At 41.7% G+C, this 21,108-nt stretch overlaps 2 protein-coding genes across 3 annotated transcripts in view; one reads left to right on the forward strand and one right to left on the reverse strand.

Annotated features, from left to right (window-relative positions):
* macrod2 (mono-ADP ribosylhydrolase 2) overlaps positions 1 to 21,108 on the forward strand; it is a 1,493,168-nt gene that overhangs the window by 251,954 nt on the left and 1,220,106 nt on the right. The window lies entirely within an intron of this gene.
* On the reverse strand, positions 1,346 to 17,794 carry flrt3 (fibronectin leucine rich transmembrane 3). Its single transcript, XM_072506616.1, has 4 exons — positions 17,559 to 17,794; positions 4,949 to 5,786; positions 4,314 to 4,409; positions 1,346 to 4,157 (listed from the first exon to the last, which is right to left on the reverse strand). Exon 4 carries the CDS (start codon positions 4,140 to 4,142, stop codon positions 2,154 to 2,156), a length of 1,989 nt encoding a protein of 662 aa, XP_072362717.1. The 5' UTR covers positions 4,143 to 4,157; positions 4,314 to 4,409; positions 4,949 to 5,786; positions 17,559 to 17,794; the 3' UTR covers positions 1,346 to 2,153.

Genomic DNA, 21,108 nt, shown 5'->3' on the forward strand with positions numbered 1-21,108 from the left:
TTCGGCACCGGTTGGCGCGGCGCCAATCACTCCAGCGCAGGCCTAGCCCACGAAGGTGCAGAGGATTCCGCACCTTCCAGGCGGCCCGACGCCGGAGTGGTGCACGCCACTCTTTGGCGCCGGTACGGCCCGCCCCGCCGGTTACCGGAAAATCCCGGCCCTTGTCTTGAAACCTTCGATTGGTTTGCAAGTTCCAGTTTACCACCAAACAGTTCAGGGTCTTGAAGTGTCTGAAAGAGTTCTCTGAAATGGTGGCAATAAAAGCTTGTATTTAAAATACTTCTTGTGGATAAGAAATGCAGGTAGGGTTGGCAACCCTCTAGGATTGGCTTTGTGTATCCAAGAGTAGGATTTTAAGGATGGTGAAAGATTGGTGCTGGACATCTCGAGAGTCAGTGCAACCACCCACTCGTGAACTCCCACAGCCATTTCATGCTCACTTGAGCATTGATTGGCAGTGGGCGGGATCTCCGCCCGCCCTTGGAAAGACGTCCGACCGTGAGAGCTGTCGGTAAATCAGATTGGCCGACATCTATTCAACCCAGCCAGCACAGCGCTGCAGTGACCGGAAGTGGTTGTGCCACGCTCTGCGTGGTATTATGTCCTAGGGCTGTTGCAAGGTAAGCCCAGGGGTCCTCTGAGTGGGGGGGAAGTTGTCAGGTGGAAGGCGATTGCAGCGTTGGGGGTTAGGCCAAGGTGGGAGGCATCCAGGAACTCCAACGTCCCCAATTCTGAGGCGCCTTCAGAGTGAGGTGCCATAGTTGGGGAAACATTTTGTCACTATCCCACCCTACCCACACCCCCACCCATCTAGAAATTGAGGCTGGACATTAAATGTCCACTTAAGGGCCCCCAACCGTGAAAATGCATCTGGGTTTGGGTGGGCAGATTCCCGGTGGGGAAATCCCACCCATTCAATTTTAGCCTCCCATTTACTTGGCCCGAGAATCCACCTTGGCAGAGGGTAAAATTCTTGCCCCAGGAATTAAAGATCAATCTGCAAGACACTGCCGTGTGCAGCCCGGGAGAAAAATCATTGGGGCATTAAAAAGGATTGTTTTTGTCCTTGAACATTTTGCCTCATCAGGCAGAAAAATAATTGAAAATGGGGAAAATAAGGTCATTTGGCTGACAGTCAAACATCGTCCAATTGGGTAACTAGTCTTTTTGCTTTCCAATTGGCGTAGGAAGTCCGTACGTCACAAAGACGACATGTTGGCCGACTAATGGCTGAGAACTCGGGGGCAAGTCATGTGATGAAACCTCCAGGAATACATTTATTCACAGTTAGGAAACGCCAAATATAGGCTGGTTTTGTGTCATTGTGGCCCAATTAACACCGCACTCTATTTTGTTCTGTTTTATTCTGCAGAAAGACCAGTTTGTCTCATTGACAAGTATGGCGAGAAATAAAATACCAAATTTTAAAACGCTGAATACAATTAACATTTGGTCAAGGCACATACAAGACTGGCCAAAGGGCTAAGACTGCACTTTGGTTTAACTTTTTAAAAAGTACCTTTTTTTTTGTGGCAACAAAGAGATCTGTGGCTCAAAGTCTAAACTTAATCACAGGCAATGCAGACTGTAAGCTGGAATGATGTATTACAACCACTGTCATATTTCAGGTATTACAGTTACTTCTGTGCAACATACTCAGGCATGAATAACGTACATAGTTTCCCCTTCAATCCTGAATTGAAATTGTCTTCACCAAGTTTACTATTCAACTGTAGGACACCTACCCTCAGTAGCTAGGAAAAAGACCTGTGCTTAAACTACAGGGTTCTCAAATAGGCTTAAAAAAAGTCTCTTGAATGTTCAACGCGCGTAAGAAACCCCACTTTCACAGTTGACAAGCAATCTTCCATCAATAGAACATGGAAATTTAAATTCTCTTAAATCTTTTTGAGATTATCAAAGAAAAAAATACAAATTACTACAAGTTACTAAAATATAGAATTGTGATCAGGCATCCATACTGCGCTGTCGGCAATATTCGCCTGGGTTCTGCAACTTTTGATATAAAGTTCATTAAATATAAATTATATGGCAAATATACAGTCCTGTTTCCTCCAGTATTTCCAAATCCAGTGTTTCCAAGTAGTACAACCACTTCCACAGTCACTTTAAGTTAGTAGTCCCTGTAATTATCATGAGTGTGAATGATCTGAATCTGGTATTCCACTGTCTCTGTAACTTCTGTTGCTACTGCTGCTTTCGCTGTGGTTGTTTTTGTACAAACTCATCCCGTTAGGTGGAAATATAGTGTGTATTACAAATTCTTCCTTTGCTGCTTGATCGCTGTTCATAGGAATCATCTGAAAAGCAGTCTCCCGAATTTCTAATATCGAGTTGTCCTTCTTAGTGCCAGCCTCTGCATAATCATCATCCTTCCTTCGCCGCCCTCTGCTATATGCACAGGTCTTGGAGAAAGGTGTTCCAGTTCTATGCATGTAACAGCAAACCAGTGCAAGTAAAGCAATTGCTATTACAGCCACTGCACCCCCTATGATACCTGCCAATGGCATGCTTGTATTTCGGTAAAGTTCCTTCTCCTGTTCCCTGTTGAGGGTGGTTGTAGGATTGTGCATCGTCAGAGATGAGGTCTGTGTTTCTGTGCATACTGGGGTCTCATCTAACAAATAAACATTGCTGGTTTCCATGGGAACCATACATATTCGATAGGATGACTCTGGCTCAAGGGCTGTGAGCAAGTATTCACTTCTCCCACCGTGCACTATGGTTTCCGTAATAGATCCCAAAGCTGGGTTGTGTCCCAACTTGAGCCAACTCAGTCTTAGTGCCGTCAGAGGCAGGGAAATCTTCCAGGTAATGTGAATCGTATTTACGCTCACAGATTTCACATTGATTCGAACAGCTCCACTCCCCGGAACTGCTGTGGGCTGATAGTTTTTGCTACGGTCTGGTTTTTTCCAGTTTGGCCGTTTCGACTCGAACGAAGGCCAGTATCCATGGGTGACAGAGATCCCAACTGATGTCCCAATGGTGGGCGTCGTCATGGTGAAAGTATTCTCTGAAGAGATATTATTACAGCCAAACATTGCGATTGCCAGGTCCTTAATGGCCATGCCTCTAACCTTTTCAGGTGATTGGCACATTAGTCCACGTGCATTGACCCCAATTGGAAGCGAACGCAGCCAGTCCCGAACCCACTTCATTTTACAGCTGCAATACCAGGGGTTGTTGCGGAGTAGCAGTTGGGACAGGTTATTCAGATTATCAAATATTCCCTGAGGCAAGTTGGTTAAATTATTATTCGACAAGTCCAGCCGCTGTAATTGTCTAAGATAGGAAAAGGCATTGGAGGGGATCCGATTGATATGATTTTCCTGGAGGTGCAGCTTCTGCAAGTTTGTAATGGGTAGAGTGGGAGGCGAAGTAAGTATGTTGCGCACAAGTGATAACTCTATAAGATTCTCAAGGTTCATGAAAACCTTATCTCGAAGCCCTTGATTGGTTAGCAAGTTGCCGTCTAACACCAAACGTTTCAGGCCCACAAGATGTCTGAGGGCATTCTCTGAAATGGTGGCAATTCGGTTGTCATCTAGTCTCAGCTCTTCAATAGTGCTGGGAAGTCCGATGGGTATACTGCTTAGATGATTCCTGGACAAAAAAATTAATTTGAGATACTTATTCTCTTGAAAAGCGCCTTCTTCAATACTAACAGCAGAGACTGAATTGTCATCCAAATGTAGCCTTTCCAGATAGGGAATTTTGGAAAGTGAATCCAGGGAAATTGCCCGTATATTGTTTTCCTGCAGATGGAGTTCTTTAATGTATTTTGGGACATTGGTGGGAAATTCATCCAGAGAGTTTCTGTACAAGTAAATTGTTTCCACCTTCAGTAAGTTCAGGAGCTCCCTTGGAATCCCAATGTTGTTGATGTGATTGTTTTGCAGGAAGAGGGTTGTGGAATCTTGTGGAATTCCAGTTGGTATGGATGTCAGGCCTCGGTCATTGCAGTACACAAAACCATGATCGCACCGACAGACTGAGGGACATGTTTCCACACCGACTGTTTGTGCCAGCAGTCCTAGAAATGATCCCACGCCAGCCCACACAAAGAAACTCCAGATCTTGCTGATCGCGTTTAAGGACATTTTTAACCGGCAGGGCATGCAGTTCTTTCGAACCTAGATGTAAGAGAAAATATCTTTAATATATAATCTGAGCTGTCGAAAAATAATATTAGCAGTCTTACAAACAAATACTTGAACTCAGCATCCTTAAAATCTTAAAAACGGTCAATTTCTATTTTAACATGTTTCATTTTAGCCTCAGACTCCTACCTTGTCACGTTCCCTGGAACAGTGTTTTTCCAGCAAAATGCTTATCTTCAGATCAGACTGTAGGCTGCAGATTGTTTTGTTGTTCGGACTGATTTCCTAAGACAAAAAGGACCAGAGTTATTTTCATTTCAAGCTCGCTTTACTTCCACTCTTTCGTCTGGCTGTACTCTTGCTAGTAACACATCTTGTACTTTTGTCTCACTTCAGTGTGCACTTAAAATCAGGGAAGACAATTTGATTTGAACCAAACTAATGCCTCTTGCAAAGTGGTACTTTTCAAGTATTGTTTTTAAGAAAGCAACATTTGTGGGTAGCTGTGACTTATACCTTGGAACATAATATGAGTAAATATAAAGTCTGCAGCATTTTCTTCAATGTGTCTCACCAGTTGCTCATGTTTTGCCACTTTAATGATGCGAGCCAGAAGGAGAAAATGGGTATTCTTTAATTTGCCTGATAATGATCCACACCGACTTTTAGAAGGCAATTGCTGGTGGCGTTTGGGTAATTCAAGCAAAATCAGCATCTCCTCTTCAAAATATAAAAGCCACAATTTCAGCTATTCAGTGCTTTGTGGCAACTTACACTTATCCCTAATCTGCAATAACATTGGGGGGAACAAAAAGGAATCTTACCGTATCTAGTGCATTCCAGAAAATCGTGCTCTTGCAAAAGGAGGAAAATCTTGGAACAGATATTCAACATGTCCAGATAGTACTTCCTTTCTCGGAATAATGCTCCAGTTTAGTCCCTCCAGCACGGTTGTTATTTCCTGCCGTCTTGGTGTTTACACAACTGATCCTGGTTTACATTCCACACCACCTGACTTGCCCCCAATCTTTCAGTGGACATGCCCACAAAAGTTTATCATTGCCAGATCAGTAGTTAGAAGAAAAAGAACTAGAGGTAATCCTTCAACTTGCTGGCCGCTCCTGGGGAAGTTGCGTTTTACTTCCTTTGAATCTTCGTTTTATACTTTATAAAAACGGAGGCATTGTAAGACCTCTTTTGTTGTTTTCCCACAGCTGTGGCTTGACTTAGCTCCTTTGTGTATGTGGAAAGCTCTTCGCTGCGGCGTGGTGGAGAGCAGTAATGTCAAAACTCTACACCGAGAGAAACATTCGCATAACTGAAACGTGAGCAATGATGATCTCGAATGTTCCAGTTGCAGAGGATGTTGGAAGCTTATCGTGGGTGCTGAATCGTGCACCATACACACCTTCTTTGGATTGCTGGTATCCCACGATATATAATTGTTTTAACCCCTTTTGCTCTTTGTTTTGAAAACTTCTGGTTCCTTTAAGCCAAAACGGTATTCCCGATTATTGAGGAAGAATGGGGCAAATTATGTCAATTCTTAACCTCTCCCACCTGCAGATATTTCACTGGAAATGTGAAACAAAGTGCCATAAGAGATCTTTTCCTTTGTGGCTGCTGAATTTTCTCTGAATATTCCTTCTGCCGAAGTTTGACCTGTGAACACAGTTAGGAAAGGCAGACTGAAAACACAATTTCGATAGAATTTCAGCTGACGTAATTAAAGCTGAAAGCTGTACCTCAGGCATCAATTACTCTTGGCATTCAATTCTGCTAGTGTCAGTGGCCAGATGAAACAGCCTGATTACTGCATAATGAATATATCTATCCTATCAATATGCCATGGATGTGAGGGCACCGCTCATATCAAGAAATCACCTTTGGCAATTACTCGGCAGGTTTGTGGCCTTCGAGCATCAGGCATTCTGTGATGGTTTAAGAAAATGCTAATTGCAGTCAGTCTAAATCAGCAGTTTGGAGGGAGAATGATTTTGCAAATGCTGATGCTTTCCTTGTTGGATTATAAATAGCAATAGAGACACGCAGCAGATTTTTATATATTGTTTCTGACTCCAAACAATAAATAAATGTCAGTGCTTGTTTAATGATGCTTTTAAAAAAATATGTGGAGCCTTCTTTCATACTGGAAAGGTAATATCGCAGAACTGTAAGCCATTTTAAACATCACCCTTTTTTACGTGCGTTGCAATCCTTAAATTAGCAAATGTTTGAAATACAGGCGGAGTTTTTGTGTTGCATATCTTGAATTATCAACCTTTCCTTGCACTATACAATCTGCTGGATCAGTGAAAAGTGACATTGTCCTATTTCATTGTACATCTCCGACCTCTTTCAACCCTGGCAAGTTGCATAGATGTTGGAGGATATTAACCTTAAGCTTAAATGTCCCAGCTGCACCGTCACCGTCAGAAATGGTGTGCTGCCACAGATCCACAAGTGGAACCTGACCAGCCTGGTGGAGGAAGTAAGAAGAGACCTTCAAAGGTGGGGCTCACTCCCACTCTCCCTGGCGGGGAGAGTGCAGACGATCAAGATGAACGTACTGCCAAGGTTCCTCTTCCTGTTTAAATCCATTCCGATCTTCATCCCCAAGGCCTTTTTCCAAATCGTAGACAGTCTAATTATGGTGTTTGTGTGGGGAGGGGTAAGAACCCGAGAATCCCGAAACAGACACTGCAAAGAAGGAAAATCAAAGGGGGCTTGGCCTTACCAAACATACAATACTACCACTGGACAGCAACGGCAGAAAGAGTGAGGGGATGGGTACAAGAACCTGACACAGATTGGGTACAAATGGAGGAGGCATCCTGTAAAGGAACGACCCTCCGGGCCCTGGCTACAGCAGCACTCCCATCCCCCTCGACAAGATACACAACAAGCCCAGTGGTAGCGGCCACGCTGAGAACATGGACCCAGCTCAGACAAAACTTCAGGATAACTAAAATGTCCCCCATGGCCCCCATCTGTGGCAATCACAGAGGGGCCCGGCCAACCACACCCACATGTTTTGGGCTTGCCCCAAGCTTGCTGGGTTCTGGACAGCCTTCTCCGAGGCAATGTCCAAGGTTGTGGGGGTGAGGGTGAAGCCATGCCCAGTAGTGGCAATCTTCGGGGTATCGGAGCAGCCAGAGTTACACATGGGGAAAGGGGCCAACGCCCTTGCTTTCGCTTCCCTAATCACACGCCAGAGAATCCTGCTCGGCTGGCGATCGGCAGCACCACCCACAGCTGCAGACTGGCTCGCTGACCTCTCGGAATTTCTCCACCTGGAGAAGATTAAGTACGCCACCCGAGGGTCAGAGGAAGGCTTCCTGGATACTTGGGGGCAGTTTGTCAGTCTGTTCCAAAACCTGTTCGAGGCTAACAATGAGGAGTAACCTAATAAGAGTTGTTTTTCCACGAGAGATGATTCCACTCTGCCCGGAAAATAAAATAAAAGCACAGCCGAAGCCGGGGGGGGGGAGGAGGAGGATGGGGGGGTGAACGGGGAAGGGGGAGGAACCATAGACCGATCCAGAGGGCAATGAAAGGCACGTAGGGTCAGTTAAACGAAGGACAAACTAAACCTCTGTATAATAAAGGAAATTAGCGCAGGCAAGAAAAATGTGATGTGTATATATACAACTGTTTATAAATATGAGAAATGCCAATAAAAAGATTTTGAAAAAAAATAAAAATGGTGTGCTGCAAAAACACAACACTGACCTGAAAAATGTGGGCCATTAAATATTGTGTAGGGCTGCCAGAGGGGCAAAATACTGGAGCTTGGAGCCAGGATAGGAAAAGGGTAATGAGAATACTTAAGAAAGCTGCCCGGCGACTGAAGGTGGGCTTGTTTGGTTATTTGAAAAAAAATGGCATTTCTTACATTGAAGGTTCACGATGCCCCAAGGCATTTTGCTGATCTTGGAGCTTCTAAATGTAAGCTGTTGCCAAGGCCATGTTATATTTTACTATATATTTAATAATATAATTAAAGTTACACCAGAGTGTTTTAATGAGGGCTGGGGAAAAGATGATGAGAGGTGATAGTGTTGAACTTGTTACTTCTGTTCCCCTGAAGGGAATGATCCTTACAATGTGCAGTTCCTCCGATTTCTCAATGTGGTGACCATTTTTCACCATGCATGTTGATGGTATATCCAGCCATCGGATACCAAGAACAATCTTGTTGTCAAACCCACCCCCCCCAAAAAAAAAACCTCTCCAGCAGAAATTGTTGGCTCATGATCAGGTTCAGGAACCCGCACTGCCACCATCCCTGGAGGAGTAAAACTCCAGTTACAATCATTACACGCCAAGACTAAACTCTAGGAGTTCAAATGCTGTGCCAAACCACATGATTTCTAAATGCGCTGGGGATGCAGTCGTGACTGCATTGTAACATATGAAAACACTTCAATATTCTTTTGCACATTACAGTGGATGCTTTTAACATAGAATGCATTCACTCAGCAGTGTTCATTCTATCCCATTTTTAACGAGATTGAAAATTGTTTAATCAAATTCACTTTTTAGTCCACTTGATTAGCTCAGCAAAGAATATGGAAGGTGTATGTGACTTGGTTCGGCATTGACAGATTGTACTGGATCATCAGTAAGAGCCATCTGATACCTTGCTCATGTAGCCATACTTTGTGTGTAAGCTTGGGCTTAGGATATTTGCCACCTATTTAACAATGGACCTGTAAACAACTATAAAAGCACTTGCATTTCTGTACCATCTTTCATGACCTCAGGAAGTTTCAAAGCATTTTCTAGCCAGTTAAGTATGTTTGACGTGTAGTCACTGTTGTAATGTAGGACATGCCATAGTCAATTTGTGCACAACAAGCTCTCACAAACAGAAATGGGATAGTGACTGGGTGATTTTTTTTTCGCCAATGGTGTTGACTGAGAGATAGACATTGGTCCAAGGTACTGGGAATACGCCCCGTAGTGCAATCAGATCTTTTACATCGACTGGAGAGAGAAGATGAGGCCTCAATTAAACTTCTCATCCAAATGACAGCACCTCTGACAGTGCTGCACTCGCTCAGTACTTCACTTGTGTGTCAGCCTGGATGTTTGTGCTCAAGTGTCTGGAGTGGTACTTGAACCCACAGCTTTTTGACTCAGAAGCAAGAGAGTCACTGTGACTGGAATATATGCTTCTCAATTGAATCTCTATTTAAAAAAAATATTACCTCCTTATTTGTCTCGGCATGTAATTTCTTGCCTTGTGACACTGAGGTGTCAAGTAAAGTCTCGATGTGCACGTATGTTTTCTCGCTCTGTTACGCTTCCTCTCTTTCACTCTGGATTTTTGTTAGTAGGAAAATACATGGTACATGAAGTGGTAAATATATATTCTAGTTGTGCACTAGATTTTGCTGCAATTTGGATTTTCTACAGCCGATGTGCTGGTCCATTTCAGATTAAAGAAAAATATCACAAATGCTGAAAATCTAAAATAGTACTCCAGCGAGCTCCTCACTTGAATAGAAAAATTATAGTTGAATGTTTTGGATTGCGATCCCAATATTAACTTCTCTGATTTCTTTCGATATTGGGAGGCTTGTATTTTCCAGATCTAATTATATTTTCAATTAACTTTTTGTGGATTAGAAATTTTTGTCATGTGTGAATAAAAATAATGAAATCAAAATGGCACCAAAGGGGGACATTCTTCCCATCATGCCCGTGCTAGCTCTTGGGAAGGGCTATTGAATCAGCCTCACACTCCTGTGCTCCCCCACAGCTACTGCAAGGATCAATAGGGACAGGAACTGAGCACATATCCATGATCTGTTATCCATTTCTCCCTTTAAGCGGAGTGACTTCTTCAGACCAGACCAGACACTTTAGCTGAAAGTGATGGGCATTGCCTCATTTCCACAAGATTCCTTACAGCTAGGCACAAGAACCATTTATTTGTTAACAGATACCAGAGCTCTGATGAGAGAAATTGCTGTTGACTCTGAAAGCAAAACAGCCATGAGAGGGGTTCTCATTGAAACTTGGGAGCATCTGTTGATGCCTTGACATATTCCAAGCCAAAAGCAGTCAGCACTTTAAATTGTCAGGATCATTCTGTTCATTGCAAAATTTACTATTTGAGTTAAAATTTACTATTTGAGTTAAATGTAAGTGTTATGCTGAAGAAATCCCTCCCCATCTATTGATTGACCAACAAAGTCGAACATCCCAAGTTTGAGATAGGTGAAATCCAAGCCTGTTTCTTCAGCTGCTCCTTTGCCATGTTGTCACCCCTTGGGTGCGATTAATCTGCAGATCCACCCATTTGATCCTGATGAACAAGTTTTATATGGTGGATGGCAACATAAAGTTGGCAGAATCGCTAAGGCTGAATGTAGGTTTCCTGCTTACTAGCCTCCGGGAATCTGGCACTTTATGCATCTTGGGTGGCCAAGGGTAAATCCAACTGGGAGCCAGACTGCTTGCACTTCTCTAAACCTCATATACCGGAAGCTTTAAATAGTTTTCCCCAACACAGTCCAACCCAGAGGATCAGCGCATGTAGCGATCGCTGTCAGTACAAAATTCTCTCATTGGCATAAGCCTTAAAATCCACTTTTGCCAAGTTTTAGCCTTTGACCAGCTCTCAGTTTAACGAAAAATTTTCAGATTCATTTGTTCAGTGCAGCTTCATATTGGATTTGTCTCAGAGTTTTCCTTTGGAATGGGGACTTTATGTACCGGCAGGGGCATAATGGTAATATTTCAATCTACCTGTAGGAAGGTCATCATTGAATTAAAATTTGAATTATAATTACAAAGAGTAGCTAAAGAAGTTATTTAATTTTTGGAGAAATTTGGCATTTTTGATCAGTTTGTTTGGGTGACTCACAGTTGATTTTGGAAAGTTGATCAAGCCAAAGGAAATTGTGAAAATTGAAATTACAGAGGAATTCATTTAATTATCCCAGTGTGGGAGCATAACCAGAGGGCCAATCTGTCAAACTTTAAGCTAGACAATTTATTGAGTCCGCTTTTTGTATTGCTTTGATGGCTATATACTTCTATGTCCGCCTAAATATTCCATCAATAAATGAGCAAATATGTTGCAATGCATTAAGAATAAGGGGAATGTAAAAAAATCACAAATTATTCAGTGGTAATTTCAGACTGTGTTGGGAGATTTTCTTAGCAAGTTTGCATCTTATTGTTGCAACTTTTATTTTCGGGGGAAAGAGACAAAATAGCAAATTTAGCTTGTGGAAAAATCAATTTTTAGATACAGGATCAAAGGCTCTTAAGTGGCAATTAATGCAGTCTCGGGATGACTTTGACAGAGTTTCTGCATTAATTTTCACAGGGTATGTGGAGTTTTTTGATGAGGGAAACATTTTAAATTATGCCAAAGGCATTTGAGTCAAATAGAGAGGGAGACTGGAGGGAGCACATGTTGTTACTGAGATACCCAATGTCAGCCAAAATCCTGCAAACACCAAAGCTCTTATGGTGTTTTGTTCTTCTTTTAATATTTAAACAGCTTGGTTTTAAATGTATTGGCAGAAGTGTTGTTCCAAAGGTAAAATCAGTCTGTTTTGGTGAAAGCATGTTTTTTTGCACCAAAGGACTTATTTTCTCTATTTTCCCCCCTCCAAGTTGGAGGAGAATAAAAGGCATGACAACTCTTTGAAAGTGGACACCGTTTCTGACTCGGGGATTAGTTGGAACCGCTCTGCTTTTTATAAGACTCTCCTTCGCATTGCTTCTCTTACTTGTACGTGCTCCCCGGCCAGGCCCTGCCATTCACGTCTCTGGTGACAGCAGCAAAGAATGCCTTTGCACATCAAAAGCTAGTGTGATCCGAACCAAATAGAAGTGGGGATATCCTGCATCAGTGCTCAGTCTGACCTTTCTCGAAGCTTGTCGCGCGTACAATTCACTGCCACAGAGTGCCGGTAGCTGACCCTGTGGTGCAAAATTAAACAAACCTACTTTGGGCAGGCTGGTCTCTAAGCGCCATTCTTGGCAGCCAGTGCAGGCTGTTTTTTTAAAGTTCTTAAATGGCAAGCTTAAAAAAAAGGCTTTTTCTAAATAAACCAATAAAGAAACAATGTCCTGTGTCATCAAGCAGAAGTGTCCCTTTTTTACAGGGGCATAACTAATAATCGCTGTCCCCGTGTTGAGTTTCTCTGTCAGGTTTTTACAATCTTCACACTTTAATAGACGGCTTCAAGAGTCGTCTGCTGCCACCATTGAACCATGCAATGATGCAGGTGAAAACTGTTTATTTGATGTACATTTGTTGTTACCACACAGCCGTACAACTTCAAAGAAAGATTGCACTGCATTATGTAATGACTGCATCAGGGAAATAATTAGAGATGCTAATTAGGGATGTGGTGCCATGGCTTTGTCATTTAAAAAAAAATTGTCTGAGACCAATGTTGTATGTTAGCAACTCTTGAGTAGGTCTCATTGTAAAGTTTTTAACTTTCCTGAGTATATGTTTTGGAAATAGCTCCAGGGTCCCAGGTTCGATTCCGGCTTGGGTCACTGTCTGTGCGGAGTCTGCACATCCTCCCCGTGTGTGCGTGGGTTTCCTCCGGGTGATCCGGTTTCCTCCCACAGTCCAAAGATGTGCAGGTGAGGTGGATTGGCCATTCTAAATTGCCCTTAGTGTCCAAAATTGCCCTTAGTGTTGGGTGGGGTTACTGGGTTATGGGGATAGGGTGGAGGTGTTGACCTTGGGTCGGGTGCTCTTTCCAAGAGCCGGTGCAGACTTGATGGGCCGAATGGCCTCCTTCTGCATTGTAAATTCTATGAAATACATATTAGCTAAATTGCATAGGAGGCCACTAATGAAATTCAGGTAGTTCATTCGATGTAAAGTGGTATAATGCCTTAGATGTGTACCCTAACTAATAATAGTTTGATCTATTAGCCCTGTCAGGATGCTTGACATCAATTTGTTTTGAAAACTGGCAATCATGGCACTGTGACGTGATTAATTTTCGCTTCCAAACAGCTCAGGATTTTTTTATGCACTGCAGAGTGAACGACCATGTTTTTAAGCTGGCCACAGATTAATGTGTGCCTTGTACAATGAGTGATGTCAAGGATAATAAATAGGGAAGAAAACGTTACGACATATCAATTTTGCTTTGGTGACCCAGTCCGTACAGAAACTCGAACAGCTCCAAAGGAAAGTGGGAAGAACATTTTGGTTGTTTCTCTCGAACATTTTGTGTCTCAGTGATGGGGATATGCCTGCTTGTGTTTAACCAACAAATGATGATGTTGGCATGGGATGATCATTTCAAATACAGAATATATAAGCTGCTATGCCCAGTACCAGTCACCTATGGAGCGTGCGTCATTACATAAAATATACAGCACAGAAACAGGCTGTTTGCCCCAACATGACCATACCGGCTCTTCATGGTCCACTGGAGACTCTCCATCTTTTCTCGTCTAACTCTATCAGCATCACGCTCTATTCCCTTTCACCTTGAATGATTTATGAGCTTTCCCTTAAGTGCACCTCCTGAACCATTCCTTTTGGGAGTGAGTCCCAAAAATGTTCCCTCTTTTAATTTGGAAACCTTTAATTGAGCAGGCTGGAACAACTCCTCTTTCTGGGTCACATGTTGGGATTTCTCTTATTATAAAATTATTGGACAGTCCTTGCTATCTTATCTGAACTCCTGAAGTCCTATTTTGCAGGGAGGCTGTGTACAGAGAAGTAGTCCCTCCTTTACTAGGAGAAGTGTTAGATGGTACCTTGCTTAATTCTTCATTTGGTTAAACCAAGCTAGCAGCAACACTTTACAAGAAGCTTCGTCTTGTCATTGGTGCTGTCTCTTGATTATGTTTTGTAGAGGTTTCCACTCCATTGTTTAAAATTGAAGAAGTGATCAACATTTCCAAACACTTGGATTCAGGAGGTTTTGTGTGCAGATTTTGGGGTTCCTTGATCTCGGGAGACGCACTATGATTGTGCTTGTTTTTGTAAAATAATGCACTAAATCCAGTGCGGCTCTGCGGTTTTGATTGTGTGCAGAGGTTAATGACGGACAGACCTGATGGATGCGTCCCTAAGTCAGCATTAAATTGAGGGTTTTGAAAACAAAATTCACATCGTTGTTTCAGATTTCATCGGTGTGCATTAAGCCGAATGCAGTTGAACAAAGGAGTAACTATGGCAGCGTAGGCTTCTTGTACAGTAAGCAGCCGTCTGAAGCATAACGTGTCAGTGCACTGGGCTAGCTTTTCAGATTATGTTAGAATATTTCAGGCAACATTAGTTTTCATCCTGATTATGATCAGCTGACAATTCAATATGTTCCTCAACATAATTGATGAAACATTATTGGGTTTGATTGCTGAGTGTTACAGGTGCAAACCACAAGACAGGAAGATTTAGATTACCCTTGCTGTTTTGTAAAACACATTTCTTCGTCTTTTCACTGTTGAGGACATTTTCCCTCGGCAATGGAAGCTGGCTGAGTTCTGATTAAATTAGTGAGGGAATTTCACAAGTCTTTCTTTCACAAGCAGATTCTACTCACTTGATTTGGGGGGAAATTATTTTTTTAAATCTTAATTTGGAATAACTGCGCTGTGGCAATTTTAATTAAGCTCTCAAAGGAGCCGCTTTACAACTGTGCAAAGCATGCGCACACATTTTAGAATAAACAGCACCAAACTTTGTAAATTCTCCATTGTGACCAGTTTTTCCTTTTTGCCAGTTTTTCGCCGCTGGCTGTGTGCCAGTTTTAGCCTTCGGAGTTATTTGTATGGGTCCAAAGGAATCTTGTACCTATAAGCGTCAGAATTAAAGAACAAAGACCAGGTTTGTTGCCACAAGTACAAGGGACCTTATTGTTTCTCCTTTATAGATTCTAAATGGGATATTTCAAGGAAAGAAGTTTGGCAAACTTATAACATTTTCCTGAAGGACATGTCAGTATGTTATCCTTGCTTCAGAAAATTGTTAACTATCAAAGAATGCTAATTTTCTCTTCTGCTACTCTTTTTCTCTTCCCTTCCCCACCCCCAGATTTCAACTGCTAATCCTTCTTCACGGCTCATGTTTTTCCCCTGTGATACCCACTAATAGATTACACTAGTCTTGAAACCCAAAGCCTGTTTATACAATGAAGTTAACTGACGGATGTAGGAATGTGTGAGAGCTTTTCCTTCAGCTCACTATTCCCTCCTAATTAACTCTTTTTTTAAAAATTGCATTTTTTTTTGTGTCATTCTCATTCTGCCATATATATATTATCATTGTGTATTAATGATCATGCAGCTTTGTAAGAGGAGACTGGCTGTTGAGTAAAATATTAGCTAGACTGACTGAGTGTAAAAAAAGAATTTTAATCCTGGTTGTAAACATTTATGGCATTGAAGGTTCCACATTCTTGAACAAACATTAAATAGAATTGTTAAACAAGTCCTTGCCAACTCTTGCATGCTAGATTAAATTCTAAATTTTATTTAAAACAGGAATGTTTGGTTTGATCAGGAGAGTCTTTGTCTAAATGGCTGGCTTTTAGTTAAAACTGGTGATCTCTTAGAGCTGAAACGTTGCTTTTGCACATCAAGTCAAATGAATTAAAGCTCCACGATGCAGAGTCGGATACCATCCTTTTTAACTGGAATTTTGCTGGCCTGAAATGTTACAGATGTGTAATCTGTTCCAGATTTGTCTAATTGAAACAGTCTTAACTTTACAGCATGTTTGTAGATAAGGTCAAAGACTCTTTTTATTCTTTTCAATGCTGATGTTTTCCTTCAGTCGAAGGTGGCTGCAGTTGCTCCTGTATAGCTTTTGCCCACTTGGGGGTGGTAGGTACTGCAAGATGCCAGCCTTAAAGGACCCTAGGTTCAGATGTTTACTGCTAGCATTCACCTTAATTTACTTTAATTATGACGAAGCCTACTGTTGAGAGAAACCACAGCAGTCTCTGGATTTCTATTTGATATAAAAAGCCACAAATTGTTGGGAAGTTGATTTGTTTTAGCACCACTTCCTGTGCTGCTTATTCTGCCATTGATGACTTCAGCTGTTCATTTTTTTATCGCGGGAAGCTTGCTTAAGCTGCTGTTCTGTGCAGCTGTCAGTTTTGTAGCTTGTTGTGTATAATTTATAATTGTCTTTTGGTCCCTGGAGTCAACATAATAAAGCCTATGTTGCATTGTAGAACCCGAGGCTCTGGATGCTAAACATGCAGTGATTTGGGGTTTTATTTGTTAATTTTTACTTGGGTGGTGAGGTGCCTAATCTGTCTACAGATAACATTGCTATTGTTTTAGACCAGTCCAAGACCTCCAATCAAACCTCCCCATATCATCTGAGTGAACCATTGCCGTAATTGCCAGTTGTTGCAGGAAGAGGGATATGCATCTAAAATTAACTCAAATAGAGGATCGATTCTCCCCCCCACCCGCCCATTTCATACAAGACAATGCAACTGCAGAACTTTGGTGACAAATGCATTGCCAGACATGGTTAGGCTTCAATGTGCATAAGCAGCTATCACTTTTTAATGCCACATTCTGACTAATCATGCAAGGAAAAAAACTTTGCGACTGAACTAATATAGCCAGAATACTTAGGATAAATCTTGATAGCATAATGACTAAAATCCAATCATTGCTAGCTATTTTTGTCAGCTTGTTTGTTTCTAACCGAACCAATAGTAACCTGAATGGTTTGTTTACTGCAGTATGCCATTGAATTAAGGGATATTGTTCTGCTTATCTATCTGTATTATGTATTTTTTAAAATAATTTTTTGGTGTCTGTTGGCGTGAATTACTAGCACAATACCACGTGTGGATTTTGGTATGAAAGAGGACGTGATTTTAAAAAATACTATGTGTTTTACAGATTTGGGCGGAAATTCTGAGATGTGGAATCCAGGATTTCAGTTTGTATAAAAAGCAGCTGCCTGTTAAGGTTTGAAGTGTAATGGAAACTACCAAGCTACTTGCTTACAGGGTTTTTTTCCTCCCGTTTGGTTTCATCAGATTCTTCTAACAGAAACATTTGTTTGACACACAAAATTAGAGCGTTTTTAAAAAAGTGAGAACCATGGTAGGGGAGGGAAAGCTGAGGAAAATAGATGATGGTATTACTCTGCTCCCATCTGAGGTGTAAATTAGACTTGGTTCGTTTAGTCCAGTGAAATATATAGAGTTGCTCTCTCACAATCTCGGGTAGTGTTCATGATATGGATTTCAAGCCTGCTTGCTCCCAGGCAGTTTTGGCTTTGTAAAGTGCTGTGTGTTCAGCCTTTATCGGTGCCAAAATCTTATTGACTTCCCCTGACAATTAGGAGAACATTTGCCAAGATAAAACTCCCTCGCACCAATTACTAACAGGGGGAAAAAATGCCTGATATCAGAAGCTGTTCTCATCTTTACGAAAGGAACCGTAAAAACTTACCAGTTTAAAATGAAGAAACTTCATGCATCCTGCGTCTGTGAACACAGCAGTTAATTATTCCAGCTTGTTAACCAGGAATGGGAGGAAGCAATCATTTCCTCTGTCCTAAAGCAAGCAGCAGAAAAAAAGCAGTGAAGTATCTATCTGTCTTGAACCGTACCCAGTCAGCCCTCGTGCACTGTTACGAGTGCTAGTAGTCAGACAGGGAGAGCTCTCCAGAAATTCTGAAGTTAAAGCTTTGTCTGCCAGTAGTTGAATAGAATGATGAGGTCACAGGTAGGCAGGGCTTGCCAGAGTGGTGAATGTGGTTATGTCGCTGAAACACTGAAGCTCAGATCAGTGCATTTCATACACTAGAGGGAGGCAAAGCGGGATGTGGCTGGTGGTGAGGAGGAGCATTGGAAAGTGAATGACTCCAAGAAACATTTCATAGATTCTGCTTCTCATTTGTTAAGACACACTCCTTATTAACCAGTTGAATTATCTTCCTTTAAATCTAACTTATCTTTATAAAGGAACAAAATGGGAAGTAAATTTGAGAGGGCACTGCAAAATATTTGGACAGCAGAGTCCTTTGTGTATAAACGATATCAGATGCTGTCTGCATTTAAATGAAAGCTAATCCTATTGATATGCACTTCACCCAAGCAGTATGAAGGAAGGCTGATCTGTGAGCGTCACATTAATTCTGCCAAAAATGTTTAGACATCAAATGTGGAAATTATTTATTTTCTTTGCACCAGCCTCCTCCATGCGAGCCCTGAGAATTTTTAAAAATGTAATGCGTCAGATTCAACTTCCCATAAGTGTTTCATGGTTGACTCTTCATTACCTTTATTTATTTTACTCTTTATTATCTACAGTTTGTTTGTTTGTCGGGACATTTGAAGTGGTGGGATCACCACAAAGTGCTATCAAGGAAGAAGGTCAATGGATGATTAAAAACAATGTTCGTTTCAATTGCTTTGTGATTCCAAGACGACCAAGGCCATTTTGTGTTTAACTTTAAACCTTTTGCATTTGCCTCCGGATGGCAGGTGCCTGGAGTAATTGCAAAGATTCAGATTCTAGCTGATAGTTGCACTTAAAACCAGTGGTTTGGCCTTTTATTATTGCTGCTGCGTATCTGGCAATACAACAGTGACTGCACACCTGATTGGTTGTAAAATGCTTCGAGACGTCTAGCAGTCACCAATAGCGCTATATAAATGCAAGTCTTTTTTTAGTGAGATCTTGCTGTGTGCAAATTTAGTTGCCCAGTTTCCCTAGATTGCAACAGCGACCATACTTTCAAAAAGTACTTCATTCGTTGAAAAGTGTGATGGGACATCCCTGAGGTTATGAAAGGCACTATGTAAAGGTAAGTTTTTCTTGCTCAATGGCACGCATTCTAATTCTCAACTTAATCCCAACATTAAGGAATTGGTAGGTTTCCTGGCAGATGGAATTCGGAGCCTTGCAAAATCACTAGACTGACCACACAGATACTTACACCACAACAAACTGGAATAAGCTGGGTGGCGTACTGCAACAACAACACTGTTTCCAAACAAAGGTCCCTGGACCTGTGGAGGTTATCTTACTTCCGGCAGATTAGCTCCGGGAATTGTGTGTTGCGCTGCAGTCAAGCTCTTACTCAGATAATTATTTCTGTTAAAATATTCTGTGGTAATACGGTTTATCTCTGGGTAGCTGATATTGTCGTTCAGCAGATAACCATGGGCATTCCCGGGAAGGTGTTAATATTTACAGAGTCCCTGGAGTGCTGATACTTGTAGATGGTCTACTAAGGTACATCATTGTATGAAAGTGGGCCAGACTCAAAAGTTTGAAAAGCACAGTTTTAGGGGCATCCTGAAATGTTAAGCATGGACTACTAATCGAGTCAGCATCTGGAACTTTGAACTTGAGGGCTCCATATAATTAAAGATATTTGATCAATTTCAAAATGATAGTTGTCTTTGCATGAACAGCATTTGTTAAGTTTTTGTTTTTGTTTCAAAACCCTTCATCGCATTAGCTACACATGACGATATGGTGACAAAATGATTCTTTCTTGCCTGCTGAGGGCAAAAGCCTTAGCCAGCGTTTCTCCATAAAGACCATTGCTTGGTCCTGACGGAACTGCACTGTATTTGGCTTAGTTTAGTTATGAGCGTCAGCAGCAATTACACCACTGTATTCTGCAGGCCCTTTTTAAATGCAGATGTGCAGCAAGGCTGGCAGTGCGTCTCTCGTTGCCTAGAAACAGACATCAAAGGCTGAATCCCTTGTTACAGCAGTGGCCACTTCTGTTGTGTCGAACGCTCATTTGCGCATCACAAGGAGGAGTTTGCATTTCTGCTGCAAACCAAAGTAAAAGCTGTTCAGCTGCAGCGTGAAATCAGCATTTTAAATGCGACTTTATGGAAGAATAACTTGGGAATGTAAAACAAGTGCAAAGCAAGAAAAGGGCTTTCAGTACCATAACACTCATTTTAGCATCCAGTTGCAGTTCTTTGTCTAATCATTGAAGGGGTGTCAACACTTTTGGGGCCAGCACCTATTGACCATGCTTATACAATTGAGGCCATTTCAGTTAAGAGTCAGCCACATTGCTGAGGATCTGGAGTCACACGTCAGCCAGACCAGATAAGGATGGGAGATTTCCTTCCCTAAAGAGCACGAGTGAACCAGATGGGCTTTTACAACAATCCGATAGTTGCATGGTCACCAATATCTAGATTAGCTTTTAATTCCAGATTTATTTAATTAACTGAATTGAAATCCCCTTGCTGCCATGGTGGGATTTGATCTCATGTCTGGGTTATTCGTCAGGTTTCTGAATTACTATTCTAGTAACATATTCACAATGCTTGCAGCCATATAGTCATTAACTAGTAGACGGACACAGCAACCAATTTATGCACAGCAAGGGTCCATAGACAATAATGAGATAAATGACCAGTTAATCTGTTGTTGGAACTGTTGTCTGAGAGATGAATGTCCGTCAGGGGAAAATTCCCCTGCTCATTCTGGAATAATGTTTTGGATCTTTTATGGGATCCTGGACAGGTGGAACATTGGTTTAACATGTCACTTGAAAGACAGCACACCCATCAATGTTTCTCCAGTCCCTGGAGTGGTCCAGCTTTAAATAAAGAAATTTACCCAAATAAGTCTGCTTTAAATTAAACTTTCATAATTACCCCAGTAGTCCATCATATCCAGCTTATGTTGAAGTAGCATTTAAGATTTATCCTTCCTGTACCAATGTAACATTTTATGCACGTTCCTGCAATCCTTTCTCTATTCTGCATCATTTCTAGAAATAATCTCCCTGTGTTCATTAATGTCTCAACGAGTGTATATGTGGGTGAGGTGTGTGGTTATTTTGACTTTTGGATTCTCTTAAGGATGTTTAAGAGAAAACTAAGCTGGTTGTTTTCCGAATCAGCATCTCAGCTGTGTCAGTGACCACCTCAGGAAAAGATTGCGAGAGTCAGAAAAGATTTACAAGTCCAATTTAGATAACCCGGAAGGTTATTGGTTTTGCAAGCTGGAGCTGGCA

The sequence above is a fragment of the Scyliorhinus torazame genome, chromosome 1 (genome assembly GCF_047496885.1).
Source record: "Scyliorhinus torazame isolate Kashiwa2021f chromosome 1, sScyTor2.1, whole genome shotgun sequence".
Taxonomy (NCBI): domain Eukaryota; kingdom Metazoa; phylum Chordata; class Chondrichthyes; order Carcharhiniformes; family Scyliorhinidae; genus Scyliorhinus; species Scyliorhinus torazame.